The following is a 15,455-nucleotide window of genomic DNA, read 5'->3' on the forward strand; positions in this document are numbered from 1 at the left end:
ATGGTGTTCGGTACAGCTGAGTGCAAGGTGCATGGATTGGTAGGTGTGGGAGCCACTGAAGACCATTTTGGCCAATTTTCAAGTCCTGCTGAGTACAAAGCCAAGGCCAACTTCTGAGCAAAGAAGAGACTTTAGAGCTGGGTTTCAGAAAAAAGCCTTCTGAGGGAGGAAATCATGTTTGGTTTCAGTATTTTACAAGTTGTTCCACTGGCAGATAAAGGATGGATTAAGGCTTGGACTGGGAGTGGGAGGTGCTGGAGAAGTTGTGGAAAGAAAAGAGGAAAACTGTGGGGCCAAGGACAGATCCAACAAGGCTGTGGTTTCTTGGACAGTAGATATTTCAGGCTCATTCAGGGTAGGGTCTCTCAAAAGGATGAGACATCTAAGGCTGCAAGAATAAAGAGTGGCTGATAGTTTTTATCAAGCCAAGGCTTGGACAAGACACTTTAGGTTTCCGAGAGTCAGTTTCCCTGTGGATTTGTGAGATGAGATGAAGGAGGGAGAGTGGCCAGAGGCTAGATTCATTTGCGATCTGCCCAAGCTAGGATATCTGTTATCCTGGATGACCAGATTGTGGTGAGGGGAACTGTGTCATCCCGAGGGCTCTGCTGGTTATGGGGAAGGCAAGGCCCCAGGATGCCAGATGAGGGGTGGTTCACGTCTGGTTTCAGTCCAGTTTCGCTGTGTTCAGACCTTCAGTTCAGTTCAGTCGCTCGGTCGTGTCCGACTCTTTGTGACCCCATGAATTGCAACACGCCAGGCCTCCCTGTCCATCACCAACTCCCGGAGTTCACTCAGACTCACGTCCATCGAGTCAGTGATGCCATCCAGCCATCTCATCCTCTGTCGTCCCCTTCTCCTCCTACCCCCAATCCCTCCCAGCATCAGAGTTTTTTCCAATGAGTCAACTCTTCACATGAGGTGGCCAAAGTACTGGAGTTTCAGCTTTAGCATCATTCCTTCCAAAGAACACTCAGGACCGATCTCCTTTAGAATGGACTGGTTGGATCTCCTTGCAATCCAAGGGACTCTCAAGAGTCTTCTCCAACACCACAGTTCAGACCTTAACAGCCATCAAAGCGCCTGGTCATCTGCAGCAGCGCTGTGCGGTCGGCAAGCGGCTGGGATTGTATCCCCAGCGAACAGGCAAGGAAATCGAGGCTCAGCGAGGCGCAGGAACCTTGTAGCGGGACGTAGCTCCTTAGTACCACCGTGCGCTTGGCATCCTAAGCCCGAGCCTTCGCCGCACACCGATCAGCCAGGCTGAAAACGACAACTCCCAGAATGCTAGTCGGAGAGGGGCCGGAACCGGAAGTGGAGTCGGAGGCGGGACTTGGTGAGTGCCGCTTCCGCCGCGGGAGGAGACTGGTTCAGGTACGTAAGGCGTTTGTTTGTGGGAGGAATCGGGGATGAGGGTCCGGCCTCTGATAGCCGCCTCCTTTGACCGTGTGGCAGAAGCCTGGGAAGCAGGCGCTCGCCCTGCAGTTGTGTGGAGCCAAACTCTTGATGATGTTCCTTTCTGCTTCCCGTCGCTTTCGCAGCCTGTGGGCCATACGGGGCCTACGTCGGGGTACTCTTCGAGCTTGGGTTCAGTGTGTTCTAGTGCTCAAGGTGCCAGAGGAGGAGAGCCGACTTTGGTAGCTAAAACCTAGAATGAAAAACTAAGAGAAGAGTTCAGAGGCTGGTCCATCACTTAGCGCCCAGGGATATATTCATCAGGTGGAACATGGGTTAGAAAAGTTCTGAGGCCTCCGTCAACTCAGAAATGGGGGTGGAGTGGAGGATTTATTAATTCAGCAAGTCTTTACTGAGCGTCTGTTACGTACGAAGCCTGTTTTCAGGCATAGGGGATATAGTGAACAATACAAACATAACACTTACAGGAGTGGGGACGTTCAGACCAAAAAATAAGTAAGATGTGTGCCATGTTGGATAGGGAAAATTGGAATGTAGTGAGAAAGGTAGTAGTCATATAATTATCCAGGGGAAGAGGATTGAGGTAGAAAAAACAGCAAGTGCAAAGACCCTAAGGTGCTATATCCTTAAGTATATTTAAGAAACATAAATATAGCAAGTATTGGTCAACAGCAAGTAGACCAGATAGTTCAGACAACAGTAGATGATCAATAACAATCAGTGTAGGCCATTGTAAGTGTTCAGGAAAATAACCAATAAGCAATCTATAATAGGAATAGAAGAGAGTTTTATTCTAGCCAAATTGAGGAGTATAGCATGGGAGACATAAATTCAGGAAGCACCTGAAGTGTGTTCCACCAGACAACAAAATGGGAGAACCTTATATAGGTAAAAACTGCAAGGTTACAGTTAGTTACATGAGTTACTTGTCATGAATTATAATTGGAGCTGGCAAGAAATAAGGGTGATTATTAGTAAGGATTGGTTAAGGTCTGAAATGGTTGCATAGTTATGAAAGGAGATCTTGAGACTGTAGGGTTGCAGCTGGCTGGTGTTATTCTGAATATGACTGATAGTGTCCTTGGGGGTCTGGTACAGTTCAAAGAAAGTTCAAGTTCTCAGTGGTGCAGAGACTTGTCTGCAACCAGATCTTCAGTGGCCACCCAATTCCATTTTTGTCTGCCTGAACTCTTACTCCATTTTATTTTATTTTTATTTTATTTTTTTTTGTTGTTGTTGTTCTTCAATTTTATTTTATTTTTAAACTTTACATAATTGTATTAGTTTTGCCAAATATCAAAATGAATCCGCCACAGGTATACATGTGTTCCCCATCCTGAACCCTCCTCCTTCCTCCCTCCCCATCCATTTTAATTTCAATGGATCATTACAGAGATTTACTTTTTCAAAGATACACGTTTCCTATTATGTTGGTAGCACACTGGACTCAGAGGAGTAGTCATGAGCAATGGTTATAGCATTCTTAGTTTGCCACTTGGCTGTAGACTAGAGCACTTCTTTTACATATCTTCCTCAGGGATTTTGAACACCACTTTGAAATTATTACACTAGTTAAGTGTGCTGTACAGTGATTCTTCGTATTTTTCTACCTCAGCTCTTCTGATGGATATTACCCATTTCCTCTGTGACTATGGCTTTCTGCTGCAGTAATATGTAAGTCAGAGGAGGAAATATGTAGATTTGAAAAGTGAATTCTGATACATCACCAGCACCTTAGAATCCTTGGTGGGATTTGGGCTGCTCTTTACCATAATTTTTGGCCAGCTCTAAACCTTCCAGGGTGTTTCTAGTACAGGACTTTGCATAGCATAGGTGCTTAGTAAATATTTGCTAAAAGAATGGTTTTGAAAATAAATGGAAACGTAATGGGATAGGTAGGTTTTACCATCTCTGTGTCTCACCCTCAACTCATGCATGCATTCCAAAGAAAATGAACTGATGTCACTGCATCAGTGAATAATTACTGCTTGGAGGTGTCAGGAGTCATGCCTGTCTTCTAAACAGGAAATTTGGCTTCCTTACTACTGAAAGGTTTCTGCGCTTACATATTTCTCAAGAAGACACACATGCTTTTCTCTGTGTTAGTATTTTACACACTTTAACACTATTTGTCACTTGGATATAGGGAAATACTTCTGCAAGTATAATAGTTCCTTTTTCTAATCTGAGTGACAAGGACAGAGGACTAAACGCATGGACTGGAAATTGGAAGGGAGTGCTCAGAAAACAGAGTCACGGGTGCTGCAGGAGCAGGAAATCACCCTGGACGACCCAGGTGAAGATGGCGTCTCTGAGAGCTTCCAGCTTCTACAGGTTGATGTGGGATGTGAGCATTGGGAACAAGAGGCCCTGCCCACAGGCGGTGCAGCGTGGTGCTCGGTGAGTGGAACGAGTTGCCAGGTCACAGGCTTTGAGATGATGGAATGTCCCAGAGGCCCCTATTTCAAGGATAGATCCTGGTAACGAGAAGATTGGGAGTGAGTTAGGTGTATTCCAAGGGATGAGTTTCATGTTACCTGGTTTAAGGTTGAATTTCATTTGGATCATCGAAAAAGTTAAGTTCAAGAGGAATCTTTGTATACCTCAGAAAGGTCAGGAAATCTCAACCCTGTTCCTAATAAATTTACTGTGACCTTGGGCATGCCACTTCTCTTTTCTGGGGTTCTGCTTTCTCTAAACACAATCTAGGCCATTTTTGTTTTTAAGACTAACACCGCTTTTCTCTCCTAATCCTATATCTAAATTTGAAAAATAAGTAACTATTTCTAATATTCATTTTCCTTTTTGGTGCTTATGAAGTTTTCAAACAATTTTGTTTTCTGGATAACATAAGAAAAATGTCCAAAGAAAGCAGAGACACTGGGAAAAGATAGTTGCGGCAAAGAAGAGTAAAAGAAAACAAGAAAAAGAAAGACGAAAAGCCAACCGTGTAGAAAATTCAGGTAACAGTAAATTAGATTGTTTGTGTAATTATTAGTATATTTATTTCTTAGCAAACTGATACCTGCTTGTTCCTGGAAGAGTGGGGATATTGTTTTTAAGTAAAAACATCTGGGAGATATGACCTATTGTTCTATTTTGTCGGGAATCAGAGTATCAAAGAAAGCAAAATTTGAGACTGCCTTTCACATATAAGCAGTCTAGTGCATATATGTGTTTATAAGCTCAGAAGTAGAAGGAATGATACTAACAACAGCTAATGTTTATTCAGGACTATGTACTAGGTTCATTGCTAAGAATTTTACCTGGTTTACCATAAGGGGACTTTTATTATCCTCATTTTCTCAGCAAAGAGATTGAGGTTCAAAGCAGTTAAATAACATGCCCAAGATCATATAGGTAATAAATGAACAAACTGAACTCTGCCTTAGATCCAGCAGTGTGTTCAGAGCACTGACTTCACTCTTCTGCGATACCTATGCTGCCTAATGAATGAATACCTTGTATGAGCTTCCAGTTTCTCTTCTTATGCAAAAGTACTCACCTGGCTGGGGACATTTAGTTCTTACTGAATAATATTTTTCTGCTTTTCCACTTTTATTCCTTTCTGGTATTTCTTACCCTAGGCATCTACCCGCAGCACAGCAAACGTTTTCTGAGATCCATAATCAAGGAAAGACTTTTGGAAGCCAAGCACTCAGGCCCAAGACTCTGTATCGATTTGAGTATGACTAACCACATGTCTAAGAAGGTAAAGCATCCTCTGAACTCTGAATGTCTGCTCACATGAGAGAGGTTCAGGTGGGAGCAGCTTTTACAAAGAGCATGGCCAGCTCCAGTCTCTAGGATTCTCTAGAAATCCAGGAAATGTGCTTAGTTATGGCTACTCAGTTCCAAGAGGGCTATTGTAAATAGGAAGAGAATAGACATCCTTTGGTTTAGTTTAAGATTTTTTGCCTTATATTCTGTTTTAAACCCAATGCATTTGCCACTGTGTTCATGGTGTCCCAAGTCTAGAAGGAGCCTTTCAGGTGTAATTCTCCAGGGAAATCTTTGGCTTTCTGCTAGGGAGAGGAATGTTTGCCTGGTTGCATGTTGTGGGGAGATTACCTGGTGGGAGGTCTTTCTACACTGTAGGTGTTTTGTAAAGCCCTGTTGGTGAAGGATGGCTTTTCACCCTAGGATTCTGGGGGTGGCTGAACATACAACACTCCACACCAGACAGATAAGATTGATAACCGTTTATTGGTCACATGTACTTATCCGGAAAGGAGCATGATACTGCACAACATTTGGGCCACATGGGATTGCGTTCGGGAACAGAATAAATAGCCAGGGGTCATAGGGGGCAGACTTTATAGGTTTCTGCAGGAAGATTGATTGATTTGTTGGAATAATGCTGTGGGTTGGCAGGAGCATTGAAACCCATTAAGATGCCCTGGAGGAGGGCATGGCAACCTACTCCAGTATTCTTGCCTGGAGAATCCCATGGACAGTGGAGCCTGCGACACAGTCCATGGGGTCGCAGCTAGTCAGACATGACAGAAGGGACTTAGCACACATGCATGCATTCAGGGATAAACAGGAGCCCTTTATCAGAGGAATCCCTTTGATAGAAAAGAATTGTTTAGCTTGTGCACCTTATCAGTGGCAGCAGAATTTGGAGAGGAACTTGCAGCTTAGCCCTTCACAGCCCTCTCATTTTCACCAGATAACAAAGTGGCACACAATATTGGACCTTGCTTTTGGGCCTTATACCTTAAAACGCATCTTTGTTTCCCATCGTCCCTGTTGTACGTGCTCGTGTCTCCATGTTTTTCAGAAGAATTAAGATCTGAGATTCTTCCAGGAAACCTCTAACTATAGCCCACTGAAAAGGTCAACCAAGAATTTTCTGTTTGTATTCATTGAGATATCAGATTAAATCAAAGCCTAAGGTTTTTTTTGTGTGTTTTTATTTTTTCCTGTACTGAACCAAGTCAGGCCAGATTGTGAAATTACCTTTCTATAAGGGTTATGTCTCTGAATCAGGATGGAAAGTTAAAAATTCCAAACCTATGACATTTCCTGGAGTTAGGGAGAATGTGCCAAGTTTACCTGAGGGAGTATAAAAATGCCTATACAGTAATCTAACCTCTTTTTAATAAATAGTAAATATTACATGGTAAGCTTTTTGATAAAAGCTAAAAGAGAAATAGAGTTACAAATATAGAAAACAAACTTACAGTTACCATGGGGTAAAGGGAGGGGCAAGGATAAATTGGGAGTTTGGGATTGACATATACACACTACTATGTATAAAATAGATAACTAATAAGGACCTACTGTCGGAGAAGGCAATGGCACCCCACTCCCAGTACTCTTGCCTGGAAAATCCCATGGATGGAGGAGCCTGGTAGGCTACAGTCCATGGGGTCGCTAAGAGTCGGACACGACTGAGTGACTTCACTTTCACTTTTCACTTTCATGAGTTGGAGAAGGAAATGGCAACCCACTCCAGTGTTCTTGCCTGGAGAATCCCAGGGACGGGGGAGCCTGCTGGGCTTCCGTCTATGGGGTCGCACAGAGTCGGACACGACTGAAGCAACTTAGCAGCAGTAGCATCAGCAAGGACCTACTGTATAGCGTAGGGAACTCTACTCAATATCTTGTAATGGCCTATATGGGAAAAGAGTCTAGAAAAGAGTGGGTTTAGGTATAAATGATTCACTTTGCTGTACACCTGAAACTTAATACAATATTGGACGTCAGCTATACTTCAATAGAAGTTTTTTAAAAAGCTAAAATAAATATATATACACATGTATATATATGTATGTATTAGCCAGTCCAGAAGGAGGGAGAGGTCTTAGTTTTCTCATTAACTGACTATTTCTGGGCTGGTATCATTACCTTAACTTTCATCTATAAGGTATGATGCCATGGGATGTAACACAAGTGCATACATATGTGTACGCACTTGTGGAGTAAAAGGGGCCATTGTATTTCATGAGCTTTCCCAGAGTCGTATTCAGTGAACTTACTCAGTAACCATTTGTTGATAATGAATTTAGAAAGAGTGGGCATGTTACTACCCTAAGTTATCCTTACTTTGAAGGAATTAAGTAGACTGGCTGGACAGATCCGAAGGTTGTATGGTTCCAATAAGAAAGCTGACAGGCCATTTTGGATCTACCTCACTGGGTTCACCACAGACAGCCCCCTGTATGAAGAGTGTTTGAGGATGAATGATGGATTTTCCAGTTATCTGGTAAGCCTTATTTTGCATATTATTTGAATTGTCATTTGAAAAGTAGGTTGGAGGAGATAATAGTAAGTTTTTTAACTTTTTCATATTTTGATGTAAAAAAAATTTTATATAATTTATATATTTTCACTATTACAGTCTTAAAAAATTTAGAACCTCTCATCAGTTCTTATATTTAAAAATTTTCATCCTTCCCACTGCATTGGAAAACTAGTATTACCAGTATCTAGGGCTGTATTTTGTATCTGGTGTATTTTATACTAGACTGCATTCCAGGAATGTTTTAGGGAAATGCCATGACTCCTTGTTCTTAAAGTGCAGAATTTGGAAACATGAGTTTTGAGGGGAAGAGAGAATCCTTATGGAAGTAATATGGATTTAAGGTGAGTTTTAGGGAGTATTAAGTTACTTTCAGTACTTTGCTTAGGATCTCTTAAATGTAGACATTGGTATACAGGCAGGAATCTATAGATCAGTGCCTAAGAAGTGACTCTAAAAGTGCCCTTGTGTGTTTGCATCGTGTAGCTGAGACTGAGTAGTGTGACCTTTCCCAGGGAGGTCCTCAGAGGCCCCAGGTGTGAAAAGTGCCGTTTGCATTGCTGCACAGTTAGTCATGGTGCTGTTACCTTCATATCCCTCCTGTAATGCGCCAGTCCCAGCTTTATTTCTCTGTACATGTTTTGTGATTCCTGCATATGAGCCAGACAGATCCACTCTAAGGCCCATGTAGTTCAGCCCTCTTGCTTTCCTGCCTTCGTGCTTTTCTTAGATGATTCCCTCCAGTTTGAATACCTTTTCCTTTTGTCTGTGTCAGTCTCACCTCTTTTCAGAAACCCAGTTCCAGCATTCCCTTCACTACAAGGTCGTTGCTGGTGCTGTCATTCTCGCTCTGTAGTCCCAGGGCATGCTCCCTGTGTGTCTGTTAGGGCCTCATTACCACTTTCTGTCTCATTTTGTAAGGTTGAATGTCTGTGCCTTTCTACTTCTGCTCCCCAACTGAGCCCGTTCTGAGAACAGGTTGTCAGACATGTATCCCCCTGATGCATCTGGAGCCAGGCCTGATAGAAACCACTGCATGCTCTGTAAGTAACTGGGTGCTGCAGTGTGGGCTGTGTCTTAACCTAGTTAACACTACATTGGATTGTTTACATTTTTCAGCTAGACAGAACAGAAGAAGACTGCTTTAGTTTATTTCCTCTGGAAACCCTTGTGTACCTGACTCCGGACTCAGAACATGGTATGTTCTTTATGCATTCATTGCTTCTTAGCCCTTTATTTCATTATTCCTGGTGTCAGAATTTGTTAAAGCCACCCATGGTGTATCCAGGGTAAAAAAGGAATGAACATTAATTGCACACCTCTTATGGATAGAGACCTCACTGGATACATTGTATTTGTCCTGCCATGTGTACAAAGCTGCACAGATTTAGGGTCTCCATCCTCAGTTGGACCTTGTGAGCTACTTGGTAATCCTCCTGAGTTTTCCTGGTCACCTCCTTGCATTGACTCTTTTTGGATCAATGTTAGATAAATATTTTTTTCCCTGAAAATTATCTATTTCACATAATTTTCAGTTTTATTAAGTTGATCTCAGTAGTTGTCTTCTAATTACTTTATATTTCTCTGAAATTTTGCCTCCTTTCTGAATCCTAATGGTGATCTGAGTCTGCCTATCTGATTAGATATGCCAGTGGTTTATCTATTTAATTGAACTTTCCAGGGGATTAGCAAATCTACTCTCTTTTCATTTCCTATTTCATTAAATTTCTACTTTTTATCATTAATAAATTCTTTCCTTTTACAGTCTTTGGATTTAGAAATTATAAAACAGATTAATCTTAATGGCCTTTATTTTTTCATTAGCTCTTGAAAATGTTGATCTAAACAAAGTTTACATCCTTGGTGGACTTGTGGATGAAAGCATTCAGAAGGTAAGTGTACATTTTAGGCCTGACAACTGCATTTTGAAAAATGAAGCTTTCTTTTAGAGGCACCTGCCCTGTCATAATCTCACCCAAAAGACGTGAGAATCCAGAAGGAGTAGGAAGAAAGAGCCTACTCTATCTAGGTTGACCCTCCTACTTGCCAAGTTCCCTCTCTTCTCATCACCAATGTTAACAATCCTGATACCTGACAGAATCCAGTCAGGGACTAGAGCGGGGAGTATTTGGTAATTACGTAAATAGCCATTATTGAACTCCTTTCTTCTTTTCTTGTCTTCAGTTCTGTAGGGATTACTCTGATCTTGACCAAGGAGTTTGTTTTAAAAAAAAAAAAATGGTTGGCTGTACCAGATCTTAATTGTGGCACATGAGATCTTTAGTTGTGGCACGTGAGATCTAGTGCCCTGACCAGGGCTCACACCCAGGCCCCCTGCATTGGGAGCCAGGAGTCTTAACCACTGGACTGCCAGGGAAGTTCCTACCAGGGACGCTTTCAACATTCTTACCAACTATTTGTTCTTTGTTGAAAGAGTAGTTTGTTCCTTCTTGGATCATCTTCCCTGTTGACAGATGTCTTACCCATAATCTCAACCGCAGTAGAATTGTCCAGGTTTCTTTTGTTGAATTTGAATTTTATGAGAATAATTGGAGTTTTGAAACACACTTCTATTATACAAATATTTGTTGAGATAATTTTTTATGCTTAATAATTAGGATATTCTGTAGATGTAAATAATGATATAATGGTTAAAATGTATAAAAAGGAGCACAGCGAAAAATAAGTCTATCTCTCATCTTTGTCGCCCAGCGTCTGCAGTGTGAGGCAGCCATGGTTTTCTTGTGTATCTCTTGATATATTCTGTGACCACACAAGTATGTGTTTATGGGTTTATGGGCATATTAAATTAATATATTTGTTCATGTATGAGAGTGTATTTTTTCATATGTATGTGAGATACATACACATATTTAACACAAATGATACTTAACTGTATTGCATTTATTCTAAAAAAAGTCAGTGTTCCACAACTCCATAATGACAGTCTTAAAATCTGGACAGGAGGAGGTAGGGGTAGGGCAGGGCTGTAAAGAATGTCAGCTAATAAATGCGAAGCGGATGATAGAATTGAAAAGTCGTCATTGTGCCACTCCCAGTGTAATCACTGATTCAGGGAACTGACTGAAAGGTTGTGAGGGAACTAACTCTTCATGTGGTCTCAAAGTACCAGCCCACAGATTAGAAAGGCAAAAGTGTACCCTTAAAATGGAGTGATCTGGAGTTCACCATCTTAACAAATGATCAAACAGAATCCCCAGTGGTGGCAAGTACCTCCTTATGATGGAATCTCACCTGTGATGTATTCTTACTAGAAAATGTTTAAACTGAATTTAATCATCAACAGACCTAGGATGTGAGACATTCTATAAGACAACTGGACCAGACTTTCAAAGAAGTCAGTGTAATGAAAACTGATATGGCTATGGGGGCTGTTTTAGGTTAAAAAGATTAAAAAGACAGAACAGCAAAGTGCAGTCTCCCGCAGCAGAGTGACAGCCCCTTTTTTGAAGCATACAGTTCTAGAGGGCCAGTGAGCAGTGTGTAATATATAGATGCACAAATGTAACACACTGTCCTCTTTGTTTTCCACCAACATTTAAACTGAAAAATAACTGGTACGAAGATTTGTCAAAGGTATAGAACTTTCTGGTTGCTACTTAAGAGTTTGGCTCCTTCACTGCTGCTGCTGCTAAGTTGCTTCAGTTGTGTCCGACTCTGTGTGATGCCATAAATGGCAGCCCACCAGGCTCCTCTGTCCCTTGGATTCTCCAGGCAAGAACACTGGAGTGGGTTGCCATTTACTTTTCCAATCCATGCTAAGTCGCTTCAGTCGTGTCCGACTCTGCAACCCTATGGATAGCGCCCACCAGGCTCCTCCGTCCACAGCATTCTCTATGCAAGAATACTGGGGTGGGTTGCCATTTCCTCCATCACAGAAATATGCTAAGAACAACATTTATTCAAGGGGAATCATTTTATCTTTAAATGTTCAGAGAACAGAAACTAGACTGTAAACTCCTTCAGGGAAGCATCCAAGTCTCCTCCTGTGTACTCTAGTTCAAATTAATTATAAAGTAATGGAGTAGACTTTAATAATCACAGCTCATATATGCAAGAGGTTGTTAACTTTCAAAGAAGTCCTTTGAGTAGCTGTACCTTTATTTCATCCAAATTGCATCACTTAAAACATTTTTGGAAGGTCTTTCTTGGAACCGTGTTTCATGTGAATCTGAGAGGCTAGTAGTCCAGTGTCAGAAGAAGGAAGGTGCTAGGCCTGCTCTATGCTGTTCCAGTTCTTTAGACCACACCCACAGTGGTCAGTCAATAAGGGATGGTAAATGAAAAGACATTGACAAGCTAGAACAAGTTCAGAAGAGGTTGACCTGAATAATGAAGGGACTCAAAACTAAATCATGGTCAAGGAAAAGTTGACAGAACTGAGACTGTCAGCCTGGAGATGAGAGGATTCATAGGGCATGATCCCTGCCTTTAAGTATCTGAATGGCTGTCCTGTGGAAGGGCCATTTGACTTGCCTGGTATGGCTCTGGAGGAAAAGAACTAGAACAAATGACCAGAAGTCTCAGAGGAAATAGAAAATGTGCCTCAATATCAAGATTTCCTATTAACTGCTACTATCAGAATTGGAATGGGTTACTCCAGGACGCATGAACTCCCTGTCACAAGAGTTGTCCATTTAAAGCCAGAGGCCACCTGGGAACGAGGTCATAGAGAATAGACAAACATTGAATGGGTGGTTGAAGTGGAATAGTTGACTATCAAGGTCCCTTTCAAACCTGAGTATGCTAATTTTCTCAGTAATCTAAAACTTTAATCCTGAGATTCTAAATATGTAGATGACTTTCCTGGATCTTCTTAAAAGGTAGTGAGTATAATTTAAACTCAGTCCATGACTCAGGGACATCTTTAAGGGACATTAATAACTGTACTGTAATGCTAAATGGCCTCAGTACTCTGAAGCTAAATGACCTTGGATTGTTGGATTTTTTTGAGTTCTGTCTCCTTTTTGTAGTTTTCAGAACCTTGCCTTTTCATCGGGCTGTATCGGGCTGTATGTTCTTACACCTTAATGCTGTCTTGTTACTAGTGGTGTAATTAACTTGAATCCTGTCTCCTCGTTTCTAATTTGCTGCTACCAGTTGGTGATGGCTGACAACTCCAGATATCCAGAATTGGATCTTACTGAATTCGGGCCAGTAATGTTCTCTGGTTGATTAGACTGCTTGGATTTTTGGATGCAGATTGTGACTGCAGATATGCCTCTTTTTACTTCCTTCCTTCTTGGTTGTATTGATAAGTAGCAGCAAGTAGAAGCTAGCAGATAAATGGCTTCCAAATAAGTGAGTTATTGCTGCATAAGCCATTTCTTACTTGCCAGAAATACTCATTATCTGTAGTTTCTTCCTTTCTATTTTTTTAATACACTTATTTAATTATGATTACAGATGTAAATGGTAAATGGGAATTCTCACAATTTGCTCTGCTGCATATTATATTGAGAATAACTTCATGTATTGTTTTTATAAGAAAAATGTTTGTGATTTACAGAAGGTGACATTTCAGAAGGCCCAAGAACACTCTGTTAGGACTGCCCGCTTACCAATCCAGGAATATATGGTCAAATGCCAGAATGGGAAGAACTATCATTCAGAGATACTGACCATCAATCAAGGTACTGCTCACATGGCCCATGCTTAATATATGTTAGTTATGCTACTGCTTCTTTACATTGTATTTAAGTATAAATGGTCCTTGAAGCAGCCTCCCATGTGACTAATGTGCTTGGACTTTATTGTATGCACTTTGTGACAGGTATCCTGGCCTCTCAGAGGCATTTTGCATTTTCTTCCTATTCCCAACTGTGTTACAGATGGTTGAAATTGTTTCTTTGTCCTAGTATGCCATGCCTTCAGCCTGTCACCGAACAGTGAATTCCTGCTTGTCCTTCATGATTCTGTTCACAGGCATCTTGGCTGCTCCCTTCCCCTTCAGGCCATGTCAGGCCCCTCTGTTGTGTTCCCATTGTACTGTGTCCCTCTCTGCTGCAGCATTGTCCATTCACAGGCCTGTATCTCTCAGTGTAGGTTGAGATCCTTGTAGGTAAGCAGGGCCTTTGTCTTTGCCTGTCTCCCCAGGAGACATATGTGGTACCATATGTGGTGGAGTAGATTTGTTGATTGAAATATTCCAGAACACTTTTTTCCTTGTTAGTCATATACTAATGCTCTTTTTTCCTCTGTGTGGTCCCTTTGTTTTCCGTTTACCCTTCTAACAGTGTTTGATATCCTGTCTACTTACTTTGAGACTCAAAACTGGCCTGAAGCATTGAAGAAAGGAGTTTCTTCCAGAAAAGGCTATGTTCTCCAGAACTCAGTGGAATGATGGAGAGCCTAAGGAGGCAGCTGCAGGAGGTGAAGTTGCTGGAGTTGTCTTGACCAAAGAGCAGAGCAGAAAATGGTGGTTGTACTCATTGGCCTTTACTTGACATCTTGGCTGTTCACTGGGATGAAGAGGGACCACATTTTATGCTCTTTTGTATCTCCCATAGTGCCTCACAGGAAGTGCCCAGATATATGTTGACTAACTAGAAAGTTTACATAACAATGAATTAGCCCTAAGACTACATGGCTTTGGATGTTAATTCATCTTCTGTACATCTATTTGTAAAATAGCTACTCTTAAGAATAGCTTAAATAATCAAGTAAGAATTGTTCTATCAAGAGTTAAATTTTCACTGCACAGGCATCATAAAGTTGCATGACTTTGTCCAGCCATCTCAAACATGCTGATTTTCCCCAGCTCAGTAATATGCTATACAGACTTTGCAGGGTCAGCCTGTCCTAACAGCCCTGCTTTAAGCCCCCATAGCATTTTGTTCCATCTGTGGCTCCTACTTTGTCTCCCCTATTCTGAGTATGGGCAGTGAGTGTTTCTCTCTTCCTAATAGTAGCCTTGTAACAATTTGGTGCAGTATCTTTGTATCCTTATGAGCTTTGTACCAACTAGATTCTTCATATAAACTTGTGATTAACAGGTCAAATTGAAAAGCACACAGTATTTTAAGTCTAACTTGAAGAGACAGAAAATACATTGCATCTGACACAAGTATGTTGCTGCTGCTGCTAAGTCGCTTCAGTCGTGTCTGACTCTGTGCGACCCCTTGGACGGCAGCCCACCAGGCTCCCCCGTCCCTGGGATTCTCCAGGCAAGAATACTGGAGTGCGTTGCCATTTCCTTCTCCAATGCATGAAAGTGAAGTTGCTCAGTCATGTCCGACTCTTAGTGACCCCATGGACTACAGCCTACCAGGCTCCTCCATCCATGGGATTTTCCAGGCAAGAGTACTGGAGTGGGGTGCCATTGCCTTCTCCGACAAGTATGTTAGGTAACCTAAATCTCAGCGATCCCTTTTTTTCATGTCCTAGTCAGGTAGAGTTACTTCAGTTACTCTAGCCAGTTTGGGTTAGTAGTAAACTTGTTAATTTAGCTGCTAGCAAGTTCAGAAAATGTATTCTGTATCTTAGAAGAACCAAAAGGTTACTTTTCTGCTCTCTCCCCTCTCTTTCATAATTTAAGTTCCTCAAGAGCTGTGATCACTTGATACATTTTATCAGTGTCTTTTTACTACTTACAAATGGCCCAGTCTTCAGGAAACATCATTAGGAATACATAATGCTCCTTGGTCTTTATCAACTTACTGAATGTGTTCTATAATCTCTGTCATCAGAAAGAACCTATGGATAGGCTTCAGGGGTCTGTAACTAGGTCTCTTAACAGAAGCACTGACCTGGATCATCTGTCAGGCTTCAT

General features: G+C 41.6%; 1 protein-coding gene across 2 annotated transcripts; it reads left to right on the forward strand.

Annotated features, from left to right (window-relative positions):
- The first annotated feature begins 1,270 nt into the window (after positions 1–1,270).
- Positions 1,271–14,750, forward strand: TRMT10B (tRNA methyltransferase 10B). 2 transcript variants are annotated; one of them, XM_006063481.4, is made up of 9 exons: positions 1,271–1,374; positions 3,563–3,816; positions 4,271–4,379; positions 5,004–5,128; positions 7,475–7,627; positions 8,783–8,861; positions 9,488–9,555; positions 13,194–13,317; positions 13,921–14,750. In XM_006063481.4, exons 2-9 carry the CDS (start codon positions 3,631–3,633, stop codon positions 14,025–14,027), a joined length of 951 nt encoding a protein of 316 aa, XP_006063543.4. In that variant the 5' UTR covers positions 1,271–1,374; positions 3,563–3,630; the 3' UTR covers positions 14,028–14,750. The 2 variants fall into 2 exon arrangements, with proteins under 2 accessions (XP_006063543.4, XP_006063544.4); XM_006063482.4 differs by having other exon boundaries at positions 1,291–1,374; positions 3,614–3,816.
- The last annotated feature ends 705 nt before the right edge of the window (positions 14,751–15,455 follow it).

The sequence above is a fragment of the Bubalus bubalis genome, chromosome 3 (genome assembly GCF_019923935.1).
Source record: "Bubalus bubalis isolate 160015118507 breed Murrah chromosome 3, NDDB_SH_1, whole genome shotgun sequence".
NCBI classification, from domain to species: domain Eukaryota; kingdom Metazoa; phylum Chordata; class Mammalia; order Artiodactyla; family Bovidae; genus Bubalus; species Bubalus bubalis.